Source organism: Sinocyclocheilus grahami, unplaced genomic scaffold (genome assembly GCF_001515645.1).
Source record: "Sinocyclocheilus grahami isolate Dianchi unplaced genomic scaffold, SAMN03320097.WGS_v1.1 scaffold47.1, whole genome shotgun sequence".
In the NCBI taxonomy this organism is placed as follows: Eukaryota; Metazoa; Chordata; class Actinopteri; order Cypriniformes; family Cyprinidae; genus Sinocyclocheilus; species Sinocyclocheilus grahami.
In genome coordinates, this window is record NW_015505226.1 from 3,038,219 (window position 1) to 3,050,689 (window position 12,471).

Below are 12,471 nucleotides of genomic sequence, written 5' to 3' on the forward strand. Positions count from 1 at the left end.
CCCCCATACAATGGAAGTCAATGGGCTCCAATGTTGTTTGGTTCCCGAAGTTCTGCAGAATGCTGTACAGTATACAGGTTTGGAATGAAATTAGGTAGAGTAAATGATGACAATTTTAATTTTGGGGTGAACTAGCCCTTTAATATATCCATAATCAACCAATTTCAATGAAATAATTTTTTGCAGATTTATCGTGCATCCCTATGATATATTTTCCATTGTGGTTGCATTATCAAATTAGCATAGCTCTATGGTATGTGGTCTAAGATATATAATTCTAATAAGTGGATCCAGAGGTAAAAATGCTGAAAAAATGGCTTTGTCATATTTGGATAGAAGGACTATATGTGAGATTTGTTTGTCAAGAATGCCATTTTCAGCCAATCATGCCAATTAAAGTTTTTTTTCTGGGATATCAGCCTCCTAGTAGCTTACTAGTTGTCACTGCATTTTAGGCTATGATGGGGTAAGTTTTAACATCAAAAAATTACACACTTCATCTTTAACTGGTTGTGTGTAAGGTTTCACACACCCAAATAAGCCTGTTTTCTGAGGTAAACTGGAAGCTACCCTTGTGTTGAAACCTGAGGTTTTCACAGCAGAGCTTCGGCAGTGGTTCCTCTCCTCTATGGAAAAAACTGCCCATGCTGGTAGGTGTTCCTGTGTGAATGTTCAGACATATGAAGTTCCTTTAATGGGATAGTTCACCCGAAAATGAAAATTCTGCCATCGTTTACTCACATTACATGCCCAAAGTTGTTTGGAATTGCATTTTTTTGTGTAAAAACTTTTTACTGCTCGTCTTTTTAGCTGCTCGAGAAGCTTAATTTCAGAGTTCTCTCTTACCACTCAGGTTCACACCTGACGTGACACTGATTTTCCATGGACCGTCTTCAGTCTTCTTGTTTCCGGGAAGGCACGGTGGGAAATGTGAGCTGCTGAAAAGGCTGTTGCCACATTTTAATTTCTTTGCCATTTTCCCTGTTAATGGTCATGCTACATGATGGCAAATACCGAAGGCCACCATTTATATCAAAAGGGATTGAGTTTCTCTTCAGCTTCTTGCAGCTCCATCTCCTTGGCGGTATCTCGTACCCTGACTCTCGCTTTTTTTCCTTGTCCTTCTGTTCTCCACGGCCACACTGTTTCACAGTCTTAATTACAGGTCAATTAAGGGCTTTCTCCAGCCTTCTGCCGCTCCGGCCCAGGAGGCTTAGAGGCCCACAAGAGTGGGAGTGAAAGAGATATCATTTCATGTGGAGATCAGGCGAGAGCCCCTTTCAAAGAAGGGATTGAGGAGGAATCCTGAAAGAGAGAAAGCCACCCCACACCTCCCAAAAAAGGAGGCTACTGGGACAGGGGCCAGAGGATTATGGGAATATTCATGACCAGATAAAGAGAAGAGACCTATGAATGGATGTGTCCAAAAAGCTCATCTCTTAGGTAAACAGGGGTCTAAATGGAGTTTGGACCCTGTTCTCGGATTCACAGAAGCAGTGGAAGGAGCAGTTCTCTCTTGCGTCACATTTCCGAGGCACTGAAAAGACCATCTTGTTTTGGACTTTTCTTAGCCATCATTCTGTGTTCCTCCATGTGGAACAAGCAGATGGCGACCAGAAATAAATATCTGTTTCTCACAGTCTTTTCAGACACTTTAAGCCCATATACACACAAGTTCACATCATCCTTAGCTGTCCATTCTTCTTTAAAACTTCATTGGCTGTAAACGTACACATTTTCAATTTGACTGTTTCCACAGACTTGTGATTGGCCCTTGAAGCATAGTAGCTTCCATCACGTCCTCTTGATTCATCCCATGTCCAGTATTTTTGAGTCTCTATTTGTGTATTACAAAGTGGTCTTGGTGTATTATAAAGTCTTTTTTGATTAATAAAAATGGTACAACCATGCTGGTTTGAAAACAAAGCAAGCCACAAATCCCATTACCAAATAAACAAAAACTTTTAATATCCAACATTATATAAATACCAGGGATGCACAATATATTGGACCAATATTTCTTTGAATCTACTGCTATCCTGCATTTTAAAAAAAAGACCACTGGTGACTTGAGTTTCATCTCCACACCTGCCGTGTCATAAGGCCCTCTTCAAAACTTAATGCCTGTTATATTCACTAACTTTCACCATTACTCTTTATGTCCTTAGGCACAAAAAAAAGATACTCCAAGTCGATTGCGTGTGTGTGTGTGTGTGCAGAAGGTCTTGAAGGGTCGTGTTTCCAGGCTTCAGGATATTTGTGAAAGTTTGTGTGTTTGTACGTGTGAGCACGTGTGCGGTTGTGTGTGGGTCATAGTATTGTATTTCAGACCTTGTCAGATGTCCACAAAGGCTGTCTTATTTCTTTCACCCTACACCTCTGAGGAGAATGGGGAATCCCCACACCACAAATACACCTAAAACGGCTGCACGAGCCTCAGATGACAGTATTTAGTTACAGCCACAAACTTGTAGCCCAGTGTCCACTTGAAAAGCCCAGTTAACCTGTGACCAGTTAATATGAGACTTTAGAATGTTTGTTCTCACGCTATTAGGCTACAAATGGTCTTGCATGCATACATAACATACATAATAGCTCTGTTCCAAAACCTACTGTGCTGCCTTACTGCCAACTGGTCATTGAATCTCGTAAGTGATTTATTTGAAAGACATTTATGAGGTTCTCAACTAGACTCTCAATTGAGTTAATTGCAAAATTATTAAAAATTATACTGTTACTTTTTTTTTTTACTTGAATTAATTTTAATGATGTTTTATATTTATTATTTCTCTCACATCATCAGCTATATTGGATTTTATTTCATTTAATTTTCTATTACCTTTTTTTTTAATATGGATGGATCTCACCAAACATCAAGAAATGTCAAGGTCACATTATACCTAATATATCTGGTCTTTCCTGTCTCATTATTTTTTAATTTAAAGGAATATTTTAATTTAAAAATGGTCAAATATTTCGAAAAAAAGTTGAAAATTAATTGAAAATTAAAATCAATAATTTTAAACAAAAGGCAGAACTACCAATACATTTGTTGTTGTTGTTATTATTAATATTATGATTATTATTACTTTTCTTTTTCTTTTCCACTTTTGGAATAATTTGTGACTTGGACCTCATTGTTGGATTCACCCATGCAAGAGCATCAATTTCACAATGGAGAATGACATTTTCTGTTTGTTCCACATGGAGGAACACAGAATTTAAAAAAATGTCATATTTTAAACCTTTTCATTACCTTTGCCTCACTCTTTCACATAGTTAAAAGTTGTCACCCATTCCCACTCCTCCTCTATGACTCCCTGAAGGGGACAGGCTTTGAAGTAGCATGTGGAGGTGAGGAGGTGCAATAGAACACCACCTCTTCATCATCTGCTCCTCAACCGCACGCACCTTTGAGTGCTGAACTGTCAGTGGCCACCATCTGCTGTTTGGGTGTCAGAGAATGTACCCACAGTGGGACTTGACACGACTTGATACTTAATCTGCAGGAAAATCTAGAAATATTTGTATGCATACGAGTCGACATGAAAGTGCGTCTTTGCAATGATGTGGCCAGGTTAGGGTTTTTCCCAGGAGAACTTGAGAAGACTAATGAATTCCTTCCCGTTCAGAGCAGGGGATATGAAATGGTAATTCTGTGCCATTGAAATGGCAGCGTTAGTAGTATATGCTGCATTCACATTTGGATTTCTCTTTACAGAAAAAGTACGTGAAATTCAGGAGAAACTTGAAGCTTTCATTGAAGCCCTTCACAAAGAGAAATAGAGCAGTAGGTGGTTTTTATTTCTACTGCATGGTTAAAGAGAACATTTGATAGAAATAGTTAATGATTCAGTTTACCATTAATTAAGTATTAATATTTTACATAATTATTATTAATACTATTTGATGATACTATTGAATAATTTATATAAATATATTATTTTTCTACTTTAATATTACTTTTTTATAACTTAATATGAAAATATAAAAAAATTAGGGCTGCCAAAGTACACATCAACTTATAACGAAATATGAGATTACTCATTTAATTGTACATAGTAGTACCTTTAAGGTGTTTTTATTTTGGGGCTATTGATATAATTATTCAACACATTACATTATCATCTAAAATAATGCGTTCAAAAAGTAAATCAATGGACAGCCCTAATTAAAATGCATGGGTCGTTATGTAGTGTTCGTTGTAGTATGAAAGTTTTTATTTTTTTTAAATTTTTTTTTATTATGCTTTTTGAAGGATTTCATGACTTGAAATAATTCTTAATCTTTTGTCTTCTTTCAGGATCATCTTGTTTCTGGACAGTCATCCCCTTACAGAAGAAAATGCACTGATTAAATACAACATCATTTTTGCTCTTTGCCCTTCGTAAATGACCCTGCTTCTCATCCTCTCTTTTTTTTTTAATGTATCCTGCTTCAGCTTTCAATCTTCTCACACACAAGCACACACGCACTCTCCCCCTTAAAAACAGTGAAAGTAAGCAAAGTGGTTTACATTTGCTGCATATTTAATCACTGTTGGAGAACAAGCACTTACGCAGCTAGCGAATGGTATGTGTCAGAGTGCCATGCTTTATTCTTTCTTCCTCCAGCGCTTAAAAGCCACCAATGTGTTCACCAGACATGTGTTCCCAAGAATCCAGTCAGACAGACATGCACATACATCTTCTCCCAATCCCTCGTTCCCAATAAAATACTTTGTCCGGGTCTCTCTTTCCCCTGACTTTCTTTATTAATTAAGGTGATGTTCATGGAGAAGCCAAGAAAAAATTTATTGATTGACCTTGCTATGAGTAGAGAAAATATTCAAAAATGTCTTGTCACCAATTGCCGCCTTCATTGATATTTTGGAGCTGTGATTTCACCACGTTTCTACAACATCTCTCTTATGACATATTCACAGTTAGTGAAATCACAGTTCAAATTATACGTCGTAACATCTTATCAGTAGACCACCATCTAAATCCTTTGTAATTATTTTGTAGAATCTGCAATCGATATATGCAGTTGTTTGTACAGTAGATCTCATCTGCACCTCATTTGCTTGTAGTCACACTTAGCTCAGTTGAATATACTCAAGAAACGACTGTGAGGCTTGGTCTTGAAGATGCAGAACATTTCTTTATAAGGAGACCAGAATACACCATCTGTTCACACAGGTGGATGAAAATGCATTGGCATATCCTGTTTGTTACTTTGGCCCTGCACACCATTTCACTTTGTTTTGCTTTATTTTATGACTGTTTACTTTGAGAGATTCAAATGGTTCTGAGTTTCATCTGTCATCTTCAGCTTTAGTGCACTTTTAATTCTTTGCTTGCACATTTGATATTTCGCGCCCTAGAATTAGTGTGGTCTGATTATCCACATTACACATGTCCTGATAATTTTGAGTGTAAGGGACACCACACCTTTGTTCCTGGTTGCTCGTAAATGTAAATGGGTAAATATACATGTACTTGTAAAGTATCTAAGGTCATTGAAATCATGGATCTGAGTGTGGTGCTTGTAACATAATATCTGTCGGTTGATTTAAGAATGTTTCCACTTTTTGTTGTAGATTGTAATATTTGCATGTTGTACCCCATCAGATGTGGTTTATTTATTAAATTGGTGTTTAAAAAAAAAAAGTAGTTATAAAAGGGTCTTTAAATGTATGTTAAACAGAGTGGGTGGGCGTGGACAATATCCAACGTGTGTGTGAATTTCTAACTTAATTTAATTTGACGATTGCTGGTAAACGTTTTGACAGGTACAGTGCATGTTTCCTCAGCTGGTTTTACACTGGTTAAATTATAAAGCATTTGTTGCAGTTGATGACTGGAAAACATCTATTGAAAGAGTCAGTTTGACCCTGGCCTCATCAATATGCAGCTTTTTATGCATAAATACACAGGCTAACCAGAATAAACATCAAATTTCTCACTCGTCCCAATGTTGCAATTAAGAAAAAGAATATTAGAATCTCCCGCTCAAAAGGCCTTTCTCAACAGGTGGCTTGCCCAACCTGGAATTTCAGCATTCCTATAGTTCAGTAAGTAGAACATAGTGCTAGCTATGCTAATGTTGTGGGTTTCCGATATAATCTCAGATATTCTTCCATAGCGAACTGTATAATATATATAATTAAAAATATATATAATAATAACAATATATAAATAATATACATACTTATCTATAGTACATATTTAGTAAATAATATTAAACCATAATATTATAGTAATGAGTTACAACTTTAAATACTTCTAGTGTGAAGGTGGATTGTATCAATATTACTTATTATACTTTATACACTTCTTCAAGGTATAATTTTGTGCTTTTTCTCACAATTTCCCTAACTGCACTGCAACAGAAGTTGCAGTGGCCAAAGAGGCTTAAATGTGAAAGCGTTCGTGCATAGAATCCATTGTACGAATTGTTGCGCATTTTGATCCTAAAAAGGAAAATTACGTTACCTCATCATTTCTTTCTTTAGAACACAAAAGAAGATATTTTGAATAATGTTGATAACCAACATTATACATTCATGAAAAAAAAAATCTTAAATTTTCCACAGAAGAATGAACATTTTACAGGTTTTTAATGGCATGAGGGTAAATAAATGATTACTTTTTTTTTAAACTATCCCTTTAAAGGCATTTTTGAACAGTACATTTTGCTAGTGTGTTTGGTTGCCTTTTAGCGTCCAGAATGAGAACCACTGCCCTAGATCAGTTTACAAAAAAGTATATATAACAGTGTTATTTTGACTGTATAATAGCCAATTTCTAGATGCTGTATGCATGTGAGACTATGTACATCAATGTGCATTTCCTGCAGCTAATGAAGCTGGAATGATGTATGTTTGGTGTGAGTGGCCTTTGCTCTGAGGTATGACTCTGCGCTCGGTGGCCAGTGCTCATCAGTGCAGGGTTGTGGAGCCGGACCTCTGGGCTATGTGTGGAAGTGTGGGGCCCTTGAGCTCTCAGCTCCAGTCCGCACTGATGAATAACACAGTGGGCAAGAGGTCTTTAACTCCTGGGCATCCTCTCCCATTTCACAAGGCCCTGATTGTTACTGGCATCGTTACCTCGCCGGGGGGGTGTGGAGGGAATTGCGGGGTGTCTGTTTTGTTAGAGAGCGCTCTATTTCTTTTCCAGTACCTGAGGGGCCACATGCATACATATGCTCTGGCCTCTCTCTCGTCTCGGAGAATGATTATATTCCCCGTTTTTAAAAAAAAGGATAGTCTGAGAAGGAAGAGTGTTTGGAGGGGAGAAAAAGAGAAAGACTTTAACCTAATGACTCTGTAGCATTTCAATAGGGGCGAAGAAGTCAACCTCCAGCGAAATGCCTTTGTGCTATCAGATAACTGGCTTCTGAAGACGGGGAGGACACACTATATGGCCATTAGCATCTCCAAAGGCCGTCACGTTGACTAATAGCCCGGGCCACATCACCACAGTGGCTCAGTTTGTGTTTTGCTCTATTATGTGAGTGACACAAAGGAGCTGAAGACTGGTAAAGACCTGTCAAATGTGCCACCACTGCCGTTGCTCACAAAGCTTTATTTTTCCCTCAAAAGACACTGACTTGTTCTGTCTATGCCCCTTCTGTCATCGGCCCCCAGTCTACCTCACCGCCCGCCTATTTTGGGGAGGGTGACCATGCAGAGTCACTTTGTGAATAAAGCTTGGGAAAAGGAAATAAATTCAGCAGTTCAGCTCTTGGGCTGTTTTGGCCATGTAACCATTTGTTAACAGGCTTGTCTTTTGGGACGGGCCAGCCCCTCTGGGCTTTGTGCTGTCCCAGTCCTATACAGATCGCAGTTGATAAAGGGCTGTAAGACAGGGTGGGATTTTAATTTTTTTACTGCTCTGATATGGCCAAAAGCCAATGGCAATTGCAGTGAAGCCATTTGTTATGTGTATAGTTGTACTCTTGATACTTTGAGTTCTTTGACTGTTAATTATTTGGTTGGGATTTTTTTACAAGATCTTTTTACTATTTAGTCTAAAAATACATATTTTAAACAAACTTTATTGTTTTTCTTGTGTTGGTTTTAACCACTTTACCTTATTATCTGTAATGTGGAAATAAAACAGCAGCTAAGCAGGACTCCAGTCCATAAAAAAAAACATTTATGAGTCAAATTACTTTTGTTTAGTTGACAAATGACAGAATTGCCTGATAAAGATGGTTGTTCAGGAGCGCTAGTGCACGCTTTTACAGCAACAATGAATACAGTCTAAGTCTTTGATTTGCAAACAAATTGCTCTTTTGCACTGGTTGTTCTTAAAACTCAATCAAAACAATTTAGCTCATGCAAATTTCGCTGCCTTCCAAAGTTTTAGTTTGGTGAACTCTGCCCTGCAAAGTTACGATAAACATCACGGTGTGACCTCTCAGCTGAATAGAACTAACTATAATCTGCAGGATTGCAGTGTTGCAGTAAACTGAAGCAGATTGCATATTTTTACATTTTGGATGTATTTTTACATTTTGTTTTTCAAAACGATGCCGCAGTATGAACACAAAAGAAGATATTTTGAATAATGTTGATAACCAACATTATACATTCATGAAAAAAAAATCTTAAATTTTCCACAGAAGAATGAACATTTTACAGGTTTTTAATGGCATGAGGGTAAATAAATGATTACTTTTTCTTTAAACTATCCCTTTAAAGGCATTTTTGAACAGTACATTTTGCTAGTGTGTTTGGTTGCCTTTTAGCGTCCAGAATGAGAACCACTGCCCTAGATCAGTTTACAAAAAAGTATATATAACAGTGTTATTTTGACTGTATAATAGCCAATTTCTAACACATACGCGCGCACGCATGCGCGCACACACACACACACACGCACACACTATGTGCAAAACTCCGCATTTGAACAGTCAATAGCAAATACTTAAACTAATAACAAAACAGTAGCTGATTCAGAAGCACCAGATTGTCATAGCAAAGTCAGAATTACCTCCTCTCCTAGGTTCATGAAACGGTCGTCCATAAAATGCATTGCTGTTCTGTTGTAAGTAATCTTAAAGATTCCTAAATGCATCTACTTTCGGAAGGCCAAATAAAGTGCTTTTGCTTTCGCCTAGAAATACACAGCGTCTCCCTGACATGGCTGCTTCAACACTAACTGCGGTTACTGAAACCACGCCTTCTTTTTTGCATGCACATTTGGGCAGCATTATGCTAATATTTCCACATAGTGAGGTAGATATGTGGGGGCGTGTTAGAATGAGCAGTTTTAGGGGGGCGTGGCAGAGTCTTAACTTTGATAAATAATATCTCTTTGGTTTTGAGACTTTAGTCTTTGCAACTTCAGGGATTTTATCAATGCACAATCAGCTTGTAACACTCCAAAGAGAAAGGAAAACTTGAAATCGCATCATATGACCCCTTTAAACGATAATATTCACAATATAGTTTTGTAATTTTAATTGATTATTAATGGTACTCTAACATTTAAATATTTAGCAAAAAATATTATTGGTTATTGTTTAGCAATTTATTTATATAGCACTTACAATTTATATTTATATAATATATAGCGCTTTACAATATATATTTTTTATACAATATACTAAAGTAAGAAGCTATGTACTCACATGGACACAGACTGATTTTTAATTATTGCTGCAAAATTTGTATTTTTTTATTTGTTTTGTTTTGAGTCTGAAGAACTGTAAATGCATTCTTTCTGTCCCTTCCAAAGGAAAAAAAAAGATGATTGCCTTCTCAACCTTTTAAGAACACTGCTTTTATTACTGTAAACATGCTAAACAGCTTTAGTGTTTATCTTAAATTCATGTGCTTGTATATCTCACAATTATATTCTATTGCCCCTCTTGATTGCTGAGTCGACACCCCTTCATCACTGAGTGTCATCATGCCTGAGAAAAGCAACAGGCTTCATTCACCCTTTACTGTCCCCTGGGCTCTTTGCTTTATGTCGAGGAGAGAAACCACTGCACAATTGTCTATTGTGTGCATTATGTTTGAGGCATCTTCCCATTGCTGCTGTGGGGTCCTTTCCCCCAGCTGAATTAGACCCATGGGGATTTTGACCAAGACACAAAGGTCACTTATTTTCTTCCCATCCCCCTGGCCTACGACTGAAGACAAGCCATAAATTACTATAACTATTTAGCATAGATATTAGCCACCAGTTGTGACGCACTTATCCCTAATGCTTATGGGAGAAGTTGAATAGATCCTCGATTCAGTTTCTCGAGCGTTGGATGTTTTTTTTTTCTTTCTTTCTTTCCTTCACTGTTCATCTGAATAGTAAAAGTGGGAAAAATCAATAAGATGACCTCACTGTCTCATGGCCTGGAATGTCATAAATGAATTAGCTCCTTTGTTGGGGGAATGAGGCCATTTAATGGATTCCCGATGGCAAATCTATATTTTAGCTCCCTAATCCTAAGAAGTCTCTTTTCCACTCACAAGACAAAACAAGCCAGGCTCTTTCTCTCTCTCATAAAGGGACACGAATGCTTACTGTTAGAGGTTTAATTTAACATGCCGAGCTCTGGGAGTAAACACACGGCATCCCGTGAAAGGCTCTGTGAAGGCGGGAGGGCGGTGAAGGCAGCGAATGAGGTCCGCAACATGACAGGCTCCCACTTTCATGTGGAGATAAGGGCTGCTGCCATGGCAAACTGATCAACAACAGAGCGCCGCCTCTGCTGGGCCGAGCGACTCAGCCTGGGTGAATTTGCATGGACTTAGAGGGATTATTGGGGTATTCATGGCAACCTCGGGGCCAGCAGGTGAGGTCCTAGCTCAGCTCCCTCATCCTTTAGGTAAACACTGCTGTTTGGTATGGAGAAGGGACGAAAGGGGGATCGGTTGCCAGGATGAAAGTGTATCCACAGGCTGGCTGATCCCTCCTAGCGGAGTGGCTCTTGTAGGGGCTTGCCACTACAGCGTAGGTGGACTCTAGGGCCGTATTCACTGTGTAAGTGGTATAGTGTGTCTGCACCAAACAGAGTCTGGTGACATTACTTCATTGGCAATAGTGGTATCTTAGCAGATGCTAAAGCCTTTGGCAAACAAGTGTGGAGCCTTTGCTTTCTTTACAAGACTGAATGCTAGTTGCATTTTCTCTGTAGCTTAGCAGCACTAGATGGGACCAAATTGAATCTAGTTAAAATTTTGGTTACACTTTATTTTACGGTGTTCTTGTTATACATGTACTAATGTAACAATAAATTATACTTAATTACATGAAACTAACCCTAAACCAAACCGTCATCCTAACCCTAACCATATAAATACACCATGCTTAAATTTATAATTACACTGTAACTAGGACACCATAAAATATAGTGTAATTTTCAATTTTCCACCATTACATAGTTACATGTAACGTTACATATAGTTTAATTAATACACTTCAAATTAGCCCTAATATTAACCTATGTATAGTAACCCTTACATTAACATTTATATATGTATGTTTTTAATTAAGTAACTTATGCTAACCAAGCCTGTATTTATTTCATTCCAATTTATTGAGATGCATCTGTAACCCCTACAAATACAACTCATTATATACACTATAAACAGTTTAAAGGAGACAGACATGTAGATCTTTGTGAAATATGTTTTCTCTGTTTTGGAGGGATGATTATTTTTAAATTATACCCTATTTATTGCATCAAAATTTGTTAATACTTTATATTTAAAGGTGGATAATTTTATCAGTTGTTTATTGCAACAGTACATAACTTTATCTAGTGCTCTTATTGCATGATTTGTGAAAATCATTAACTATACTGAATGACAGCATATACTTCTTCATGGCTAGTTTTTGCGTATTTCATTTCACCTACTTGTTCTACATATCTGTGTGTAGGCTACTAGTGTGAAATGCTACTGTTTTTGACAGCGTTGATAACGTTTATGACAGATAATATCATGATAATTTTTGTGTTTCCCTTACCGAATGTCGTATCCTGTCAGCAAAAACCTGTCCATGGACTTTTTTGATTGCTTTCAGTTTAAGTGCCGGAGATGCAGTGTTGCCAGATATTGACACTAAAACAAACAAAAAACTAATAATAAATAAATACCGAAATTATTTCCAATCTTTTGCAAATAAGAAAAGATAAAGATATCGTTGACTATAAACTGCAACTTCTTACTTTATTAACTTTCTAAAGTGTTAAATTAATGGGAAAAGACAAGTCCAAAAACGATTATAATTGCTGGATCGGCTGCGCCCATGCGCTCACTCACTCAGCGTCTTGCAGCGATAATTTTCATGCAGGGACGCTAAACATTCTTGCAAACTGTCTAAACTGAATTATACATGTCATGCAGGCATTCATATAAGGAGTTTAACAGCAAATTAGTAATTCAAAGAACAAATTTTATTTTTGAACATAAAAAATGTACCAAGGTTCGGACCTCGATGGCCTCATAGCTGGTTACGGCTCTGGTTGGGTGAG

At 37.4% G+C, this 12,471-nt stretch overlaps 1 protein-coding gene across 5 annotated transcripts in view; it reads left to right on the forward strand.

Moving 5' to 3' along the window:
* Positions 1–4,729, forward strand: part of LOC107582739 (dynamin-like 120 kDa protein, mitochondrial) — a 39,312-nt gene extending 34,583 nt beyond the window's left edge. For all 5 annotated transcript variants that reach the window (XM_016268704.1, XM_016268705.1, XM_016268707.1 and 2 more), the window contains 2 exons: positions 3,722–3,790; positions 4,304–4,729. In XM_016268704.1, coding sequence (XP_016124190.1) covers positions 3,722–3,786 — 65 coding nt within the window. In that variant the 3' untranslated portion in view covers positions 3,787–3,790; positions 4,304–4,729. The remainder of the gene's footprint in view (positions 1–3,721; positions 3,791–4,303) is intronic.
* Positions 4,730–12,471: the final 7,742 nt, after the last annotated feature.